General features: G+C 49.0%; 1 protein-coding gene across 2 annotated transcripts in view; it reads right to left on the bottom strand.

Moving 5' to 3' along the window:
• SRL (sarcalumenin) overlaps positions 1-17,286 on the bottom strand; it is a 73,821-nt gene extending 56,535 nt beyond the window's left edge. For both annotated transcript variants that reach the window (XM_038763706.1, XM_038763707.1), the window contains exon 1: positions 17,086-17,286. In XM_038763706.1, coding sequence (XP_038619634.1) covers positions 17,086-17,146 — 61 coding nt within the window. In that variant the 5' untranslated portion in view covers positions 17,147-17,286. The remainder of the gene's footprint in view (positions 1-17,085) is intronic.
• Positions 17,287-21,251: the final 3,965 nt, after the last annotated feature.

Raw genomic sequence — 21,251 nt, 5'->3', positions numbered from 1 at the left:
ATTATTATTATTACAATGTTTTCACTCCTCTGGACCCTCAATCACTGGCAGAACTGGCAGTCTAGGGGATGGTGGTCAAGTAATTCTCCAAATGGGATGATTGCAGTGGAAAATGCTGTTGCCACATTTCCAAACTTTTCCAAGGTCCCTCTGGGCCTCAGCCATGCCAAAGGAAGCAGCATGGCCTACTGGGAAGAGCATGAGCCTGGGGGTCAGAGTACCTGGGGTTTTTTTATATTGCATTTATTAAGCGCTTACTATGTGCAAAGCACTGTACTAAATGCTGGGGAGGTTACAAGGTGATCAGGTTGTCCCACAGGGGGCTCACAGTCTTAATCCCCATTTTACAGATGAGGTAACTGAGGCCCAGAGAAGTGAAGTGACTTGCACAAAGTCACACAGCTGACAATTGGCGGAGCCGGGATTTGAACCCATGACCTCTGACTCCAAAGCCCTGGCTCTTTCCACTGAGCCACGCTGTGCCACTTGTCTACTGTGTGAACTTGGGCGAGTCACTTCACTTCTTTGTTCCTCAGTTATCTCATCTGTAAATCAGGATGAAGACTGTGACCACCCCTGACCAATGTGTGACATGGACTATGTCCAACCTGATTAGCTTGTATCCACCCTGGCATTTAGTACAGTGCCTGGCACTTAGAAAGCATTTCACAAATACTATAAAAAAAGGCTGAGTGTGCGTGGCAAAGCCCACATTTGCCTTGCCCCAGCAGGAAGCCGAAAGCCCCCATCGCTGTAGTCAGATGGTAGGGTCGTGGGACACCATGCACCCGAAAGCCCAGCCTCGAGGGTGGTGATCAGGGGAGTGAGAGATGGGTGGCGTCACCACCCCCTCCTCCATTTCCTTGAATGCTGGCTAGGAGCAAGGTCATCTGAGTACAAAGCAAGAGACGTGAGCACCGGAGGGAGACGTGTCTGGCACCCTGCCTGTGCCATTCCTTCAGCAGGCACTCCAGCTACCCTCGCTCACCTGGTAAAGACAACAGCCGATGGGTCTTGAGGCTGTGCCAGGAGGAAAACCCAACCCTGCTTTGGACCTTGAGCAAATTGTTCAGTTTGCTTTCTGATCTGGCCGGTGCAATGCTGGACGAGTGGCAATAGTCAAAGCGGGGGGCGGGCAGGGGGGAAGGATAGAGAAAGAAGTCAAGAAACTGGAACTCTCCTCTCACTCCAGAGGTCATCTCTGAGTAATATCTATCCTCCCTGCTTTATATGCCCCATCTGCCACTTCTGCCCTTCCACACTTTCTAAACAATAACTTATAAGGCCATTATCCCAGCAGCATCTATGTACCCATCTGTGAGGCCAGAAACCCAGTACTGGCTTTCCTTGCCCTTTAGCAGGTGGATGGTCAGACCCCCTTGGCCACATTCATTCATTCAATCGTATTTATTGAGCGCTTACTGTGTGCAGAGCACTGTACAAAGCACTTGGGAAGTACAAGTCAGCAACGTATAGAGACGGTCCCTACCCAACAACTGGCTCACAGTCTAGAAGGGGGAGACAGACAACAAAACAAAACATGTAGACAGGCAACATTTAAATCATACTTGCTAATGTGGGGAAGGGTGGGCTGGGGAAATCAGTCCTGAATTCAGAGAGAAAGGCATACCCTGACCCAACATCACAGGCCAGTTGGACGGAGTCTGGGTTGAGGGGCAAGAAGAGAGACCCTTAAATGGTGGTTTCTGTCAGCTCTGAGGGTATCCTAATAACAATAATAACTGTGGTATTTGTTAAGCACTTTCTATGTTCTGAGCACTGTACTAAGTACTGGGCCAGATGCAAGATAATTAAGTTGGACACTGTCCCTGTCCCACATGGGGCTCAAAGTCTAAGTAATCCCCAATTTACAGATAAGGAAACAGGCAAGGAGATGTCAAGTGACTTGTCCAAAATCTCATAGCTTGCAGGCAGCAGAGCTGGGATGAGAAGCAGTATGGCCAAATGGAAAGAGGATGGGCCTGAAGAATGAGTGGAATTGGGTTCTAATCGCGGCTCTGCCACATGTCTGTTGTTTGACTTCGAGCAAGCCACTTCACTTCTCTGTGCCTCACTTACCTCATCTGTAAAATGGAGATTAAGATGGGAGCCCTATGTGGCACAGGGACTGTATCCTACTCGATTATCTTGAACATAACCCAACACTTGTACAGTACTTGGCACATAGTATGTGCTTAACAAATACCACAAAAAAAAACTCTAACCACAAATCTGATCCTCTGAGTCCCAGGTCCTCTTTCCTCTAGGCCACACCTCTTATCTGTGCCCAGGGGAGAGATCTCCGTGTAGGGTGGGGGAGACCATCCTGAGGGGAGGCACAGGGTCCATGCTGGGGTCAGCTGAGGAGAGGACTCCCTCTGCCTTTAAATACACTTGGAATGAGCTTGTGAGGAGCCTGCCCTGGCCAGTGGCCCATGGGAAATCCATCCATGCCCCAGTTTGGAGCTGGTTAGAGCAGAACTGATTATACTTCCCCATGGCCCCGTGACATTATTTCAGTGAAGACAAGCCCCTGGCAGGGAGTCAACTGTTCAAACCGGGAGGGCTCCACACTCCCTCCTCGGGGTGGGGGAGGGACCCTTTGAGTGCCCAGGGCAGGCATCCACAAGGTTTCCCCCTAGCCGTGTTGTTTCCAGGGAAACTGGCCGGGAAAGGGCGGCCCGTGGTTGCTGGCTGCTGTTCAGGACTGCCACTTCTCCCCGGACTTCAGGGCACCTTGCATGGCTTCTGCTGCCTGGGTCGCTCTTCTATCCTGGAGGCTGCTCCTCTGGAGTCTCATGCCCAGTGCTCTGCCCCTGCCACCCGAAGGAGGGGGACAACAAAGGGAGGTGAGGCTGGCAGCCCAGACTGAGTTAGGATCTGTTCAGAGCTCCAGAGCCAGGAGAGGTGTCACCTACAACTTGCACCCTGTGACTTGGCCTCCACCTGCAGATCCGGCGCCTGCAGGCGGCAAGGAGACACCTGTGGGCCCTGCAGCCCGCATGGGGTTAAAGAGATATAGGAGCTAGTGTCTGCCCAATTGCCTATGCCCTTGCCTTCTCCTGCCCAAGCTACTCGGCCTGGGGGAGGGGCTAGAAGGAGTTACAGTACAGACCTCAGGCAGGGAGGTGTGAATGGCTTAGCTCTCTCTCCATCTCCCCAGAATAGCTCTGGAATAGCTCATGCCTGCCACAGGTCCTTTGAAAGGCAAAATCCAATTCTGTGGCCTCCCTCTGGGGCAAAAGCCCAGTCCCCCATCTAAACCAGTGAGAGCTGATGGCCAGAGCTCCAGAGGCCCTGGGCTGACTGGCCCTCAGGAGCCAGCTACCCCCTGGGCCCACCTCAGGGGAGCTGAGGAAGGGGAAAGTCACTAGAAAGAGAATGCCAGCCTCAGCTGATTTTGGAAGCCACCTGTCTCCCCTTCCTCTGGTCCTGGAGTCACAGGATCAGGCTTACTAAATTCACCTGATCATAGTGTGGGAGGGTCCTTTGGTCTCAAAAATCTAATCAGGATTTCATTTCACAAAGGGTCACAGCCTAAGGGGCCACTCACTTCTCAAGGCTCACTCCTCCAAGAGGGAGTGCTGGCTTGCCCCCATGATTCTTTAAATGGGGCTTCCAGATGTGCTTCTCCCAGGGTCTCCAAAAAGATTTGAGACTTTCCAAACTGGTCCCCAAAGACTCACGGTGGTGGCTTTCTAGCTTATTCACTCCTTGAAGCCTATCCTCTCCCAGTTCTCCCCCTCTCCCTTCAAAATCTCTGCCCTCTGTTGGCACCCACATGCCCAAGGGGAAAAACTGACACACTTGATTCTTGGTAAGGCAGTGACCAGTTTTCTGTGGTGAGAGAGACAGTTCTGAACTTCGAGGTCCCGGCCCACCACTCAAATGTAGCCAGCAGCAGGGGGACAATTCTCCTCCTGTGCTGCTCCCATTAGGCCAACAAAACCATCCAATTCTGGGCCTTAACTAGCCATTTCAGCTGCAGCCATCCTGAAAACACCCCAAATAGCCAGTAATGAACTCAGGTGCAGACTGGCCCCTTAATTATGGCTCAGACACCCTGACAGGTCAGTGTCTGAGGGGCAGCAGCCACTGCAGCCACACTGTGCTGCAGGATGGGAACAGAAAGGATGCACCGATTGGTGAGCCCTGCCTGTGACTTGGATGTATGGGGTGGGGGTGGGGGCTGGAGGGGTGAGTGTGTGTGTGTGTGTGTGTGTGTGTGTGTGTGTGTGTGTGTGTGCATGTGAACTTGCCCCTCTAGACTGTCATCTTGTTGTGGGCAGAGAATGTGTCTATTATTATATTGTACTCTCCCAACTGCTTAGTATAGTGCTTTGCACACCGTAAGTGCTCAATAAATACAATTGAATGGGCAAATGAAAATGTGTGTGTATGTGTGTGTAAGACTATGCATGGTTATGAGTATGTGCAGGTATGTGTGTGTGTGCATAAGTGAATGGGTGTGTATTACTCCCTTCCCCCTAACCCACTCTCTCTGTGTTGCCCAAGGTCACACAGCAGACAAGTAGCAGAAGCAGAATTAGAAGCTGTGTCCTTCTGACTCCCGGGCCTGTGCTCTATCCACTAGGCCATGCTGCTTCTCTAAGCATCTTGCCAGTCTTATGGGGAATCACTGGACCAGAAGCAGCATTTGGAGGGCTGAGAAGGAGCTTTCCAGTAGAGGGAAAGGTGGGGAGGATAAAGGACCAGGAACAGGAGCTGCTACTAACTCCGTGCCCATGAGCGGGAAGATTAGAAGTTGGTCAGGGAGCAAGCAGGAGGGGAGAGGCTAGGAGGCAGAGCAGAGAGGACTGGAATGTCAAAGTTGTGGTTGAAGAGAGCTCTACTTCACCATCCAGGCCAAAACGTCACCTCAAGCTCCAGGCATGTGACTCTCTGTGCCTCTCCCTGTCCCTCTGCACGGTGTCAGCCGTGGCAGCTACCCTGAGGCGCGGGAGTCATGGGAATATTTTTGACCTCTGGAGGGTGGCCAAGGCCTGGCTCCGCAGCTTTGGCTCAGGAGAGACCCCACATCTCCCTTGGTTCCCCTACCCGGCCCAGCTTGGCACAACGCTCCTTCTGCCACCCTGCCAGCAGGCCGATGTTCCCCTGCCCACCTGATCCTGGCTGGGCAAACTGGCTGCCACCACTGCCAGCCCTGGCTTCTAAGGAATTTTCCAGCCATCAGCTCTCCCAAGGGAACTCAAGGCAATGGCTTTGGCCTGTGAGGGAGAAGAGAAGCAGTTTTCCTCTCTGAAGGACAAGTCAATCAATTATTAGCATTTAGTGACAGCCTACTGTATATAGAACTCTATACTAAGTGCTTGGGAGAGTAAAATAGCGTCCATAGACACGGTCCCTGCCCTCAAGGAATTTACAACCTAGTGGACGGGAGATAGCCACACACACACACACACACACACACACACACACACACACAAAATCACTTAACTTGGAGGGGTGGCTCAGATGGGGGACCAGAAAGCCATGGGAGCAGGTCAGTCAATCAATTCCTGACATTGAACCTTGAATATCCCATTGGGCATTAGGATGAGAAATAAACGAAAGACAACGTACATTCCCCACCTCAAGGTACTTACAATTATCTCCCTATCCTATCTTCCCCCATTTTGTGCCTTCAGCACTTCTGTGTTACCCAAGCACGTGGGGATTTACCACCACCCCCCACCCCCTGCCCCCGACCCTCTCAGCACTAATCAATCAATCAACAGTATTTGTTGAGGGTTTACTGTGTGTAGGGTGCTGTACTAAACACTTGAGGGGGTACAACAAAACAGAGTTGGTAAACATGTTCCCTGCCCACAATGCTTACGGACACTCTTTTACACTCTATTGCTTCCTACTGTCTGTAATGTGTTTTAATGTCCATCTCCCCTATAAATTGTAAGCTTCTTGAGGGCAGGGATTTTGGCTACTATCTCTACTGTACTCTCCTAAGACCTTAGTACAGTACTCTGAACAGAGCAAGTGTTCAGTAAATATAATTGATTGATGGGAGGGAAAGGCAAGGCACGAAAAAACCTTCTTCCAAACACAAACCACAACAGCAGCAAAACCAATGAATACATCTATGCTAAAGGGGTGGAAGCAATGATAAAAGGGGTGGGTGGCAGGAGCAAGGCTGGGTTAATAATAATTTTTTTAAAATCTGTTATGTACTTACTATATGCCTGGCACTGTACTAAGCACTGGGGTAAATATGAGATAATCAGTTTGGACATAGTCTCTGTTCCACACAGGGCTCACACCTAAGTAGGAGGGAAACAAGTGTTTCAATCCCATTTTACAGATGAAGAAACTGAGGCCCAGAGAAGTTAAGTGACTTGCCCATGGTCATCCAGGGGGGAAGTTACAGGGCAGAGATTAGAACCCAGATCTGGAATTAGAATCCAGGACCTATGACTCTCAGTTCTGGGCATTTTCTACTGGGCCATGTGGTTTCTCTATAGTCCGGGAGGGCTTCATAGAGGCAGTAACTTGGGAGCTGTGCTTTGAAATGGGGAGGGGCATGGTTTGGGGGAAAGGAGGCAGAGGGAGAGAATGTGAAGTGGCAGTCACAGCCATGGCACGGTAAGAATGATGAGTGGTCCCCTGCCATCCCATTGAGAGCATATAGGGAACAGGAGGATGGATGCCTGTTGCAGGGAAAGAAAAGAAGACAGTGTGGCCAGTGGATAGAGCACAGGCCTGGGAATCAGAAGAACCTGGGTTTCAATCCCGGTCCACCACTTCACTGCTGTGTAACTTGGGGCAAGTCACTTCACTTCTCTGGGCCTCAGTTCCCATTCCCTTCTAGGTCGCCCTGATTTGCTCTGTTTATTTACATCCCTTCAGCCCCACAGCACTTATGTAAATAGCCGTAATTTATTCATTTATATTAATGTCTGTCTCCTCCTCTAGACTGTAAGCTCGTGTGGACAGAGAATATTTATTCATTCATTCAATCCATCGCATTCATTGAGCGCTTACTGTGTGCAAAGCACTGTACTAAGCACTTGGGAGAGTGCAGTATAACAATAAACAGACACAGTCCCTGCCCACAACTAGTAAGTCTGTTACATTGTTATACTGTACTTTCTGAAGTGCTTAGTAAAGTGCTCTTCATACAGTAAGCGCTCAATAAATATGACTGATTCATTGATCTCCACCCCTCATGCAGTCTCCCCTTCACTCCTGTTTACTGCTGCTGCTTCTCTCTCCACCCAACTTCCCTTGGTCAGTCCCCTCTCCTCCAACTGCCTGCCTCAGCAGCTTGTACCCCATCCTGGGCTTGAGATATCCCCAGAGGACTCAACACTGCTGCTCGTTGTCACCTCTGCAGATGACATCCCTTAGGTTCACGTGTCCTGACAAAGACCCTGTCTCTGCAGTGTCTGCGGGCCTGGACTTGGTCTCAATTTGGCCTGGACAGGAGGAAAGGGGATGTGACTCTGAGTAGGCTGGGGCTGGAGTGGTCCCAAAGCCCCCTTTGTTTCCGGCCACCTTGGGCTGAAGTTTGGGGTGGTTTTGCCCCTGGGCGTGGGTGAGAATATGCACAAGTGACCTGTTTTTCAAACTCGCCTGCTCCATTGGGACCGTTGTAGATTCGAAGTTGGGAAGCAAGGTGCTGATGTGGGCTGTCCTTCCTTCCTAGGTACCTGCCCCTACCCAGTGAGGCTGAGTTTCAGAGCCATAGCCCAGGGCAGACTAACAGTCAAGGAGTGGAGATTTGGGGTGTGTTTGTGTTGGCAGGGGAATTCTGGGTCTGGTTCACCACCTGCCTTTGGAGAAGCTTTTTTTTTTAATGGTATCTGTTAAGTGCTTATTATGTACCAGGCTCTGTACTAAGCTCTGTACTAAGTGCTTAGGTAGATACAAGCTACAGTCCCTGTCCCCCATGGGGCTCACAGTCTTAATCCCCATTTTACAGATGAGGTAACTGCGGCCCAGAGAAGTGAAGTGACTTGCCCAAGGTCAAACAGCAGACAAGTGGCGGAGTTGGTATTAGAACCCTGGTCCTTCTGACTCCCAGACTCATTCATTCAATCATATTTATTGAGCACTTACCGTGTGCAGAGCACTGTACTAAGCACTTGGAAAGTACAAGTTGGCAACATATAGAGACGGTCCCTACCCAACAGTGGGCTCACAGTCTAGAAGACTCGTGATCTACCCACTAGGCAACTGCAGCAGCTTAGGGTAACCCACAAGTCCTTGCACCCCACATAAAGTACCTTTCATATTCTCTTCAACCTTAGATCAATAGTTGTCCCTGGCTTCACTGGACTTATGCTGTGCCACAGGATGCTGAGGTGATTATTGACTTCCTTCCTTCCTTCCTTCCTTCATTCAGTGGTATTTATTGAGTGCTTATTGTGTGCAAAGGACTGTACTAAGTACAGTGGGAGAGTACAATATAACAATAAACAGATAAATTCCCTGCCCACAGTGAGCTGGATGCTGGTGGACACAGAGATGGGGCTGTGGAACTAGGAAAAGCCTCCCTCTCTCGGCAAACTCCGGTCCAGCCCTAACCGACTGCGTGATGACCAAAGCCCAGTTCTCTGCCGCCATCACTTAACCAAGTCCCAAAATACTTCCCTCAAGAAACCAGCCGCCACTGCTCAGGGGCAATTGGGGCCTACAAGTTTCCATGCTTTTTCTTCTTTCTTCTTAATTGCATTTGAGAAGCACTTACTATGTGCATTGATCTAAGCGCTGGGGTAGATGCAAGGCAGTCAGGTTGGACTCAGTCCATGTCCTATATGGGGCTCACAGTCTTCATCTCCACTTTACAGATGAGGTAACAGGAACAGAGAAGTGAAGTGGCATGCCCAAGGTCACAGAGCAGACAACTGGCGGAGCCGGGATTAGCACCCAGGTCCTTCTGACTCTCAGGCCCATTCTCTATCCACTAGGCCATGCTGCTTCTCTAGGCCATACCTCCTGTATCCAGAGGCCAAGCAAGAAATGAAAAAGACAACAGTAATATATTCCATTGTGGACAAAGATGAGGTTTGTGGTGAGGATGGATCATGCAACTGTCCCTTCCTCTTATCAAACAGACTGTCTTGCCATCTCTCTCTGCATTCCTTTTTCCCTTCTCCAAGGTGTTGCCCCTAAAAACAATGCCCCCATGTACCAAATAATACCCCTTTCACCTTTCAGACTCTTTCAGGAACTTCCTTGGTGACTTGCGCTTCTACCATAATCATTCATTCATTCATTCAATCGTATTTATTGAGCGCTTACTGTGTGCAGACCACTGTACTAAGTGCTTGGGAAGTACAAGTTGGCAACATATAGAGATGGTCCCTACCTAACAACGGGCTCACAGTCTAGAAGGGGGAGATAGACAACAAAACAAAACATGTGGACAGGTGTCAATCAATCAGTGGCATTTACTGAGTTCTCACTTTTGTGCAGAGTACTGTACTAAGCATTTGGGAGAGTACAATACAGTTGGGCGATGTAATTACCAGCCCTCAAGGAACTTAGAATCTAATCGGGGAGACCAGACATTAAAATAAATTACTGGTAAGGGAAACAGCCGAGTGGGAGGACGCACGCTCCACACAGTGCATTGTGCCTAGTAGGCGCTCAATAAAGATCACTGCTACTCCTGTTAAGCCTCACCCTTTCTCAAATCATACTATCTAACTTCTTCCAGGCCACACACCTCTCCCACCAATGGGTATCTATAAAGGGTTTGAATTTTTGCGTACAGGGCTGGATATACACAAAGTACTAGCCCACGCAGCTGCACACTGAGACATAAGTCTTTTCAGCCTGGCAGGAGGGAGGGAGTGAACAAGGATGATACCAAGGTTGCGGGCTTGTGAGACCAAACCATAAGCCTGCAGAGGTGGGAAAAGAGGGGTGACTAGAGGCCAAGCTGGCTCACTTCAAAGCCCAGTAGGGACCTAAATGGAGAGAAGCAGTGTGGCTTGCCTGGGAGTCAGAAGGGCCTGGGTTTCATCCCAGCTCTGACACTTGTCTTCTATATGACCTTGGGCGAGTCACTTCATTTCTCTGGGCCTTAGTTCCCTCATCTGTAAAATGGGGTTAAGACTGTGAGCCAACAAAAACTCCTCACCATTGGCTCTAAAGCACTCCATCACTTTTCCCCCTCCTACCTCACCTTGCTTCTCTCCTTCTACAACCCAGTCCGCACTCTTCACTCTTCTACTGCTAAACTTCTCATTGTGGCTCCATCTTGCCTATCTCTCCACCAACCCCTAGCCCACATCCTGTCTCTGGCCTGGAATGCTCTGCCTCCTCAAATCCTACAGACAATTACTCTCTCCCCCTTCAAAGCCTTATTGAAGGCACATCTACTCCAAGAGGGCTTCCCAGACTAAGCCCCACCTCTTCTCATCATCATCATCATCATCATCATCAATCGTATTTATTGAGTGCTTACTATGTGCAGAGCACTGTACTAAGCACTTGGGAAGTACAAATTGGCAACATATAGAGACAGTTCCTACCCAACAGTGGGCTCACAGTCTAAAAGGGGGAGACAGAGAACTAAACCAAACATACTAACAAAATAAAGTAAATAGAATAGATCTCTCATCTCCCACTCCCTTCTACCTCACGCTGCCTTGCTCCGTTAGCTCTTCCCTGCTCCCAGCCCCACAGCACTTGTGTACATATCTGTTAATTTATAATAATAATAATTATGGTATTTGTTAAGTGCTTGCTATGTGCCAAGCACTGTTCTAAGCGCTGGGGTAGATACAAAGCTATCAGATTGCCCCACGTGGGGCTATCAGTTTTAATCCCCATTTTACAGATGTGGTAACTGAGACACAGAGAAGTTAAGTGACTTGCCCAAAGTCAAACAGCTGACAAGCAGCAGAGTTGGGATTAGAACCCACAACCTCTGACTCCCAAGCCCGTGCTCTTTCTGCTAAGCCACGCTGCTTCTCAATAAATAAAATTAATTTATTTATATTGATGTCTGTCTCCCCCCTCTAGACTGTAAGCTCGTCGTGGGCAGGGAATGTGTCCGTTTATTGTTGTATTGTACTTTCCCAAGCGCTTAGTACAGTGCTCTGCACACGGTAAGTGCTCAATAAACACTATTGAATGAATGAATAAATAACAGGGACTGTGTCCAACCTGATTAGCTTGTATCTACCCCAGTGCTCAGAACAGTGCCTGGCACATAGTAAGCATTTAACAAATACCACAGTTATTATTATTATTATTGTTAGATGAGAAGGCACAAAAAGTGGAAATCGGACCAATTTCCAAGGAAATAGCAGAGCCCCAGGATGCAAGGTTAAAATAGCTAAAGCTGGAAAGGAGATGCTTCTCACCAGAGTTGTAAGGGTAACAAAATATTGATATCTATTAATGTTTGTCTTAATTAACAATGATATTCATCAAGCACTCACAATGTGCCAAAGACTATAATAATAATAATAATAATGAATAATTATGGTATTGGTTAAGTGTTTACTACGTGCAGGCATTGTACTATCTTAACAGTGGGGTTGACACCATATCATCAGATCAGAGATAGTCCTTGCCTCTTGTGGCACTCAAAGATTCTTTGTTATTTTAGGCAAAAAAGAAGGCCCCAGGAAAATATGGCCAAGGAAGCTGATAAAAACGATGAATAAAGGCAGAAAAATGGATTTTTCTTTACGTCTATCTTTTAGACAAATGTATGGAAACAGCATGGCCTCGTGGATAAAGCACAGGCCAAAGGACCTGGGTTCTAATGCTGGCTCCGCCACTTGCCTACTGTGTGATTTTGGCTAAGTCACTTAACTTCTCTGGGCCTCAGTTTTCTCAACTGCAAAGTGGGGACTTAATCCCCTAACTTAGACTGTGAGCCCCATGTAGGACAGGGACTATAGTTGGCCTGTTTAACTCGTGCTTAGAACAGTGCTTGACAAATAATAAGTGCTTAACAAATAACCGTTTAAAAAAACCCTCAAAACCCCCCACTTGGGATCAGTTAACCAGAGCAAGTGTTGGGAAGGTGTCAGGAAAAGGGAATGGAAAGCCAGTATTAGAATTGGGAAAAAGTTAGTTCAAAAATAACTTCAGTGGGATGGGTGTGACTTGGTAGGACTTTACAACCAGTTTTTAATTGAATCAGAGACGTTATTTTAGAGCTGCTAAGCCACGGCAAGGGACCAAAAAATAAATGGTGCATAGTTCAGTGCTCTGCACACAGTCAGCACTCAATAAATACCATTGATTGATGGATTGAATGGCGCTATAGCCGACGGTTATACAAAGAGGGATAGGAGCCGCTGGCCTCGAGGTGACTCTCTGCAGACCAGGCTAAGCGAAATGTTGTAACAGGATTGATGTTCTAAAATACAATGTTGTACTTTCTGAGATCCCCTGGAGGATAGACGAGCCTGAAAAGGGCAAATGCAGTGCCCTGCTTTAAAAAAGGAATAAAATATCTCTGGAAATGATAGTTGACCTGCTAAACATCAATACCTGGAACTATCAGTTTCCATCCCCCTTTAGGAACCAAGATAAGAAGAAGCAACAGTTTGCTTTGTAATGAGTTCACTGTCCCTGCCCAATTTAATTTCCTTCCCTGCTGAGAGTGATAGTCCCCATGGATTCCATCCCATGCTCATCCCGTGCTCCTCCTATGTCAATCTAGATTCCATCTTGGGCCTCACCACGCTTCCTGGCCAGCTGGGAGCAAATGGCTTAAATGAGGCACCAGATGGGAATAGGAGCATGCTGGATAACGGAAGGGGCCATGACCTTGTTCCAGCTGCCACTGCCATTGCTATCAGGCTTTAGCCATTATCCCCATTCCTTAGGCCTCACTCTATGCCCTTCCTTCTCAAGCGACAACAAGCCCACATCAAACTTAGGGTCTTGAGTGGGAGAATCCATGTGGCCAGGCCTGCCAACAGTGGTGGAAGTTTAAAGTCTGGGCCTCCAGCAAACCCGAAGGAGGGTCCTGATGGGGGAGTGTGAAGGAGTTTCAACAGCTTCTTCCTCAACGCATTGCCTGTCCACAATGAGCTTACAATCTACAATCTTTGCCTTTGTGAGAAGCAGCGTGGCTCAGTGGAAAGAGCCCGGGCTTTGGAGTCAGAGGTCATGGGTTCGAATCCTGGCTCTTCCACATGTCTGCTGTGTGACCTTGGGCAAGTCACTTCACTTCTCTGAGCCTCAGTACCCTCATCTGGAAAAATGGGGATTAAGACTGTAAGCCCCATGTGGGACAACTTGATCACCTTGTATCCCCCCCAGCGCTTAAAACAGTGCTCTGCACATAGTAAGCGCTTAACAAATGCCATTATTATTATTATTATTATTATTATTATTTGCCCTGTGTCATTCATACTTGGACAAGACCTCAAAGCAGGTGCCCCACTCTGGCAGTTGGGGAACAGAGTTCTCTAGCTGGGGCTGTGTAAGCTCTAAGGCCGTCCCCCCCAGGCCTGGAGCCCCAGAAACAGGCATTCTTCCCTTGTCGAGCCCCCAGAGAAGCAAGGAAGCTGGAAAGCTGAAGCCAAGGGGAAGACTTGGGCCCCACTAGCCTGCTGAACCCACCACTCTACCTGGTCCCTCCACCTCTAAGAGAGGTCATCATGCTAACAGAACAGGGACCAAGGCCATTTTCCCAAGCTAGTAAGGTGTGACCTGAGAGTCTTCCTGGGGCCTCCTTTCCCAGGGAGGGTCTACCCTCAAGCAGCTGAACTTGACCTTTTCCTCCCCATTGAGTTTCTGCCCTTGGAGTTCCTGCTGTGGAGGATGGACATTTCCTTGAAGCCTGAAGCATTTCCAAAGGCCCAAGGGGAGTTAAGGAGGACAAGAAGGAGAGTGGAAAGGGATGGAGGCTTGATTGATACCCAGGATATTCCAGTCCATTATCCTCAGCCATGATTTTGGGAGAAAGGACCACCCCAGCTTCCGACACCCTCAGACCCCATGATGATGATGATAATGATGATGATGGTATTTGTTAAGCATGTACTATAATAATAATAATAATAATCATAATAATGACATTTATTAAGCACTTACTGTGTGCAAAACACTGTTCTAAGCACTGTGGAGGTTACAAGGTGATCAGGTTGTCCCACGGGGGGACTCACAGTCTTCATCCCCATTTTACAGATGAGGTAACTGAGGCCCAGAGAAGTCAAATGACTTGCCCAAAGTCACACAGCTGACAATTGGTGGAGCCGGGATTTGAACCCATGACCTCTGACTCCAAAGCTAAGCACCGTACTAAGCACTGGGGTAGATACAAAATGATCATTTTGGACACAGTTCATGCCCCTCATGGGGCTCACTGTCTAAGGAGGAGGGTGGACAGGTAATTAACCCATAATTTACAGATGAGGAAACTGAGGCACAGGGGCTCCTGGTTGACCCAATGCAGAGCTCTCTGCTGCTCATTTGTAATTTATTTTAAATTCTGTCTCCCCCACTAGACTTTAAACTCCTTGTGGGCAGGGATGATGTCCGCTAACTGTCATATTATACTCTCCAAAAGCTTAGTACAGTGTTCTGCACACTGAAAGTGCTCAGTAAATACTACTGACTGATAGATTTACTAATAACTCAAAATGCAAAATCAGAACGGAGATTTCCCCAAACACCATCCAGAGACCAATCAATCAGTCAATCAATGGTATTTATTAAGCACTTACTACGCACAGAGGACTGTACAAAGCACGTGGGGGAATATAGCACAACAGAATTGGGAGGATACAGCACAACAGAATTAGCCGACATGTTCCCTGCCCATAACAAGCTTACGGTCTAGAGGGAACTGTAGCCTGTCTGGACTGTAATTTGTCTAGAGGGGACTGTAGCCTAACTGTGGCCAAATCCCAGCCTGTCCAACCCAGGGGACTAGGGAGCATGGGCCAGGGTTGTGGTGCTGGAGAAAGGCCCTTGTTTTGTGGGGCGGGTGAGGACTGCCTTCCTTCCTCTCCACCCCACATAACTGTCCCCCAACCCTAAAGCAGATCATGCTCTGGAGCCAGAAAGGATGGGATGACCAGAGTGGCGTGTGGGGTGGGCCAGGTGGAGCAAAGCCCTCCCCCAATTCTAGGGTGTAGCATGGGCCAGGCAGAAGGCTGCCCCCCTCCATTTCTAAGGTGTGGGGTGGCCTGGGCCGAGCGGAATTCCATGTTCTGTTTAGGAAGCAGAGTTGCTTAGTGGATAGAGCAAAGGCTGAGGAGTTAGAAGGACCTGTGTTCTAATTCCAGCTCCCCCACTTGTCTGCTGTGTGACCTTGGCCAAGTACAGTGCTTCAAATAGTGCTCCAGCACTTAGAACAGTGCTTGACAGTGCTTTGCACATAGTAAGCGCTTAACAAATGTCATCATTATTATTAGTAGTAAGCGCTTAACAAATATCATCATTACTTCACTTCCCTGTGCCTCAGTTACCTCATCTGTAAAATGGGGGTTAAGACTGTGTGCTCCTTGTGGGACAGGGATTGGGTCCAGCTGGATTTACTTGTATCCACCCCAGTGCTTAGTAGAGTGCCTGGCACACAGTAAGTGCCATACCACAATGATTATTATTATTCTGGAGGGCAGGGTGAGCTCCACACCAAACAGCACCACCTCCCAGCAGCCATGACAGGTGCCCTGTGTCTCCTGCTCAGCCCCGAAAACCCTGCTCCAATGTGGTCAGAGAATCAGAGGCCCGGGCAGAGCACGGGCAGCCGGGGCCCAGCTTCCTGGACATCCTCCCTTGCCCGCTGCCCCTTTGTTCTGGAGCAGGATAAAGGATATCCTTAAAAGGCCATAACTCCCAGGCCATCTCCTGTGTGACAGTGCGAGAAGACAGCAGCAGCTGCGGCCTGTGGACGGGAGAGGCTGGAGCAGGGGAGGGGGCCCTGCCACCGCCTGCCACGGGAGGGACGGTCCGACAGGCCTGGGGCTCAGTGTCCAATTACAAGGCTGTTTCCATACTTAGCCACCTGACAGCCGCCTCGGCCCTGCAGCCCAGCGAGACCAAATTAACTCAAGGGCAGACAAGGGCAATGCCCACCAGCACATTCTGAGCTCCACGGCCACCCCAAGCCCGAGGGTCTCTCCCCTACCCACCCGCCACCGTCCGCTCCCACGCCTAGTTCTGCCCCCCTACCCCCGACAGAGAAGTGATGGCTTGCCAGGCTGGGGCAGAGGCCAGGCACACTGGCTGGTCGCTGTGGCACTCTGCTAACCCGTTTCCGGGTGCCCGGCCGGCGGACTTGAGGCCGAGAGCAAGGACGGCCTGATGCTGGCCCGTGCCAGCTTGATCCTAGGGATGCCCCTCTCCCCGCCCCCACAGCGGGGGCCAGGGGAGCCCTCGGCCCCCTCTCTTCCCCAAGCGTGCCTGCACTCTCCACACACCTACCGCCCGCGCAGGAGTGGGCAAGGTGGCAAACCGATTTGGTTTCCCTTCTCGGCCTATAAATAACCCCCACGCTGTAACCGAAGCCACTGGCCATCACACAAAATGCTGAGATGTCAAAGAAAAAGTAAAGCTGCTCATAGGACTCCAGCTCCCTCCCCAAATCAGCCCCAGATCCTGGACTCTAGTCCCAATTCCACATTCCAGCTTCCTTCCCACCTTCTCAGGGGTTCCCCTGGGCCCTGAATTCTGTGGCCCTGCCCTACCCTCTCTGTCCTCCCGCTGCACCCCACCGGCTCTTCCCCTTACCATTCCTGCAGAGCTGTGAGAAAGTGAGGGTTGAGTGCTCAACAAAGACATCAGCACCCCGGGGCTTTTCCTCTGCCCCCAATCCCCAACAAGCTACACCCTCCCCACCAAGCCTTGAGCGTGGAACCGGATCCCTACCGGGGTTCTGGGGCCGGAGCAGAGGGACTGAGAGGGAGGGGATCCCGAGAGTCCCAGCATTAGCTCGGACTTCCAGAATTAATCCTAAGAGCCGAGGAACCCTGGAAACTCTTTCCAGCGGGGACTTGGCCGTGAAGGGCTGGGAAGCCGTTAGGGGTCATTGGTGAGGTCTGGGGCTGACCAGCCAGACACCGCACCCCGGGTTCCTCTGAACCAAATCCCGCCAGCTCCGGAGAGGAACTCGGGGTTCGCGCGGAAAAGAGAAGGTCTTACCTGCAGTCCCCAGGAGCAGGAGAGAAGCCACACAGCAGCAGAGCAGGCTGAGTTCCTTCATGATGGCTGCCAGGAGCGCTCAGCTGCTCTGTGCCTCTATTTATACGGCAGCTAGGGAGAAGGGTACAGGTCACACAGTCACTAGGGCAACTGGTCGGCAGCAGGGACGTGGCAGGGAAGGAGCCCAGATGCCGCCTGGCTTTGCCTGACAGGCCCTCAGAGCCAGGCTCTGCTCTGGCCACTCAGCAGGGAATGGGTCCCCCACTTCCCTCCTCCCCACCCCCAGCTCTCAGCCGGGTCGGCAGGGAGAGGGAAGTTACTTGACTCCCTTCCGCTCAACTCCGGGGCATGGGCTTTGGCCTCTATAATAATAATAATTAACAATTATGGTACTTGTTAAGCGTTTACTATGTGCCGGAAACTGTACTAAGCGCTGGGGTGTATGCAAGCAAATTAGATTGGACACAGTCCCTGAGCCTTGTGGGGCTCACAGGCTCAATCCCCATTTTACAGATGAAGCAACTGAGACGCAGAAAAGTGAAGTGACTTGTCCAAGGTCACATAGCAGACAAGTGATGGAGTGGGGATTAGAATGTATGACCTTTTGACCCCCAGGCCCATGCTCTAGGCTATGGCTTCAGGCCCCTGCGGCTTAATATTGGGGGCAGGGGACAGAAAGCCCTGGGTTGTATCACCTGGGCTTTGTTCCCTCCCCACCCACCCCCACCAATCCTTAACTCCGAGACTGGATCCCCTGGGCTGATCCAGGCCAGAGTGACCTCTGGATCTCAGTCAGTCAGTTAATCATATTTACTGAGCGCTTATGCACTTATGCAGAGCACTATACTAAGCATTTGGGAGAGGACAATATAACAATGTATAACAATATAACCGACACATTCCCTGCCCACAGTGAGTTTACAGTCTAGAGGGGGTCTAGTGGAGATCAGGACTCTTGGTCTTAACCTTGAACCTGTAGCTCATGGAGAAACCAGTTAGCCTCTAGGAATGGAGGTGGGTTAAACAGTTTTCATTTGCTCTGTGGCATTTAATAATAATAATAGTAGTAGTAATAATAATAATTATCATATTTGTTAAGTGCTTACTGTGTGTCAAGCACTGTTCTAAGTGCTGGGGTAAATACAAGGTAATCAGGTTGTCCCATGTGGGGCTCACAGTCTCAATGCCCATTTTACAGTTGAGGTAACAGAGGCACAGAGAAGTTAAGTGACCTGCCCAAGGTCACACAGCAGACAAGTGGCCAACCTGGGGTTAGAATCCACGACCTCTGATTCCCAAGCCTGTGATCTTGCCACTAGGCCATGCTGCTCCTCACATTTCCACTGTGGTGGAACTAAAGAACTCTTCCCTCCCTCTATTCCTCCTTCCGTACTTCTGTCTCTCCCTCCCTTATTTCTTCAGTGTTTTTTGTTGCAATGTGCCAGGCACTGCACTGTTGGGATAGATACAAGATAACCATTGTGGACGCAGTCCCTGGCTCACGTGGGGCTCACAGTCTTAATTCCTATTTTACAGATGAGGAAACTGAGGCACAGAGAATAATCAATCAATCAATCAATCGTATTTATTGAGCGCTTACTATGTGCAGAGCACTGTACTAAGCGCTTGGGAAGTACAAATTGGCATCACATAGAGACAGTCCCTACCCGATAGTGGGCTCACAGTCTAAAAGGGGGAGACAGAGAACAGAACCAAACATACCAACAAAATAAAATAAGTAGGATAGAAATGTACAAGTAAAATAAATAAATAAATAAATAAACAGAGTTAGTAATGGCATTTATTAAGTGCTTACTATGTGTCAAGCACCATTCTAAGCACTGGGGTAGCTACAAGATTATTGGATTGGTCAAAAGTCCTTGTCCCAGATGGGGGTCACAGTCTAGGTAGGAGGGAGTAGGAATTAATCCCCATTTTACAGATGAGGTAACCGAGGCACGGAGAAGTGAAATGACTTACCCAAGGTCAACAGAGCAGACAAGTGGCAGAGCTGGGATTAGAACCCAGGTCCTTCTGACCCCCAGACTCATGGTCTATCCATTCATTCGATTGTATTTATTGAGTGCTTACTGTGTGCAGAGCACTGTACTAGTAATGTACTTGTAAAATGGGGACTAAGACTGTGAGCCCCACGTGGGACAACCTGATCAATTTGTATCCCCTCAGCGCTTAGAACAGTGCTTTGCACATAGTAAGCGCTTAATAAATCCCATCATTATTATTATTATTATTACTTAGAGAAGCAGTGTGGCTCAGTGGAAAGGGCAAGGGCTTTGAAGTCAGAGGTCATGGGTTCAAATCCTGGCTCCACCACTTGTCAGCTGTATGACTTTGGGCAAGTCACTTTATTCATTCATTCATTCATTCAATCGTATTTATTGAGCTCTTACTGTGTGCAGAGCACTGTACTAAGCGCTTGGGAAGTCCAAGTTGGCAACATATAGAGACGGTCCCTACCCAACAGTGGGTTCACAGTCTAGAAGGGGGAGACAGACAACAAGACAAAACATATTAACAAAATAAAATAGAATAAATATGTACAAGTCTGGGCAGGAGGGTCTAAAACACCACCTCTTTCAGGAAGCCTCTAATCCTGGCTCCACCACTTGTCTGCTTTGTTACCTTGGGCAAATCCCTTCATCTGTAAAATGGGGAACGAATCTGTGAGCCCCATATGGGACTGGGACTCCATGTGCTTGTGTCCACCCCAGCGCTTAGTACAGTGGCTGGCACATAATAAGCACTTAATACCACAGTTATTACTACTACTCCCCAATTAGCGACTTCCATCGCCCACACCAAATTAAAGTGCTGCTTGGAGCACTTCTTCTCTTGGCCTCAGTTACCTCATCTGTAAAATGGGGATGAAGACTGTGAGCCCTCTGTGGGACAACCTGATCATCTTGTAACCTCCCCAGTGCTTAGAACAGTGCTTTGCACACAGTAAGTGCTTAATAAATGCCATCATTATTATTAGTAAGCGCTTAGTAAGTAAGAACTTAGTACAGTGCCCTGCACCCAGTAAGCGCTCAATAAATATGATTGAATGAGTCATGACTAAGCGACTGGGAAAGTTCAATACAACAATAAACAGTCACATTCCCTGCCCACAATGAGCTCACAGTTTAGAGTGGGGAGAGACACACAACAATACAAATAAATAAAATTGCAGATATGTGCATAAGTGCATTATCCCGTCCCCTTCCACTCCACGGGTTTCTGCAAGAGAAGGGAGCTGATAATAATAAATAATAATAATGCTGGTATTTGTTAAGTGCTTACTTGTACCAGGCACTGTTCTAAGCACTGGAGTAGATATAAGGTAATTAGGTTGTCCCACATGGGGCTCACAGTCTTGATCCCCATTTTCCAGATGAGGTAACTGAGGCACAGAGAAGTTAAGTGACTTGCCCAAAGTCGCATACCTGACAAGTGGCGAAACCAGAATTAGAACTCACGATCTCTGACTCCCAAGCCCGTGCTCTTTCCGCTAAGCCACGCTGGTTTCCTAGGACTGCCCCTTGGTATTCATCCCCACGGCACCTGTATATATGTATATATATGTTTGTACATATTTATTACTCTATTTATTTATTTATTTATTTATTTTACTTGTACATATCTATTCTATTTATTTTATTTTGTTAGTATGTTTGGTTTTGTTCTCTGTCTCCCCCTTTTAGACTGTGAGCCCCATGTTGGGTAGGGACTGTCTCTATATGTTGCCGACTTGTACTTCCCAAGTGCTTAGTACAGTGCTCTGCACACAGTAAGCGCTCAATAAATACAATTGATTGATTGATTGATTGATTATTCTCTGTCCACCCAGACATCCTGTAACCTCTGCTCCCCAGAAGCCAGGGTTAGGAAGCCAACTAAGGGTCAAGGAGGGGCTGGGTCCCATCTTCCCTTAGGCTTCTCTACTTCTCCTCTCTGCGGGGCAATCAATCAATCAGTGGCATCTACTGAGCCCTTACTACATGCAGAGCCCTTGAAAGAGTACAACACAACAGAATTATCAGAGCTGTTTCCTGCCTAAATGAATCTCACAGTCTAGAGGGCAGAGACAGACTGCCTCAGGGCACCTGGGGGAGGGGTGAGAATCAATCAATCAATCAGTCAATCAATCAATCAATCATATTGAG

Source organism: Tachyglossus aculeatus, chromosome 21 (assembly GCF_015852505.1).
Source record: "Tachyglossus aculeatus isolate mTacAcu1 chromosome 21, mTacAcu1.pri, whole genome shotgun sequence".
Lineage (NCBI taxonomy): Eukaryota > Metazoa > Chordata > Mammalia > Monotremata > Tachyglossidae > Tachyglossus > Tachyglossus aculeatus.
This window is presented reverse-complemented; position numbering and strand designations above follow the sequence as displayed.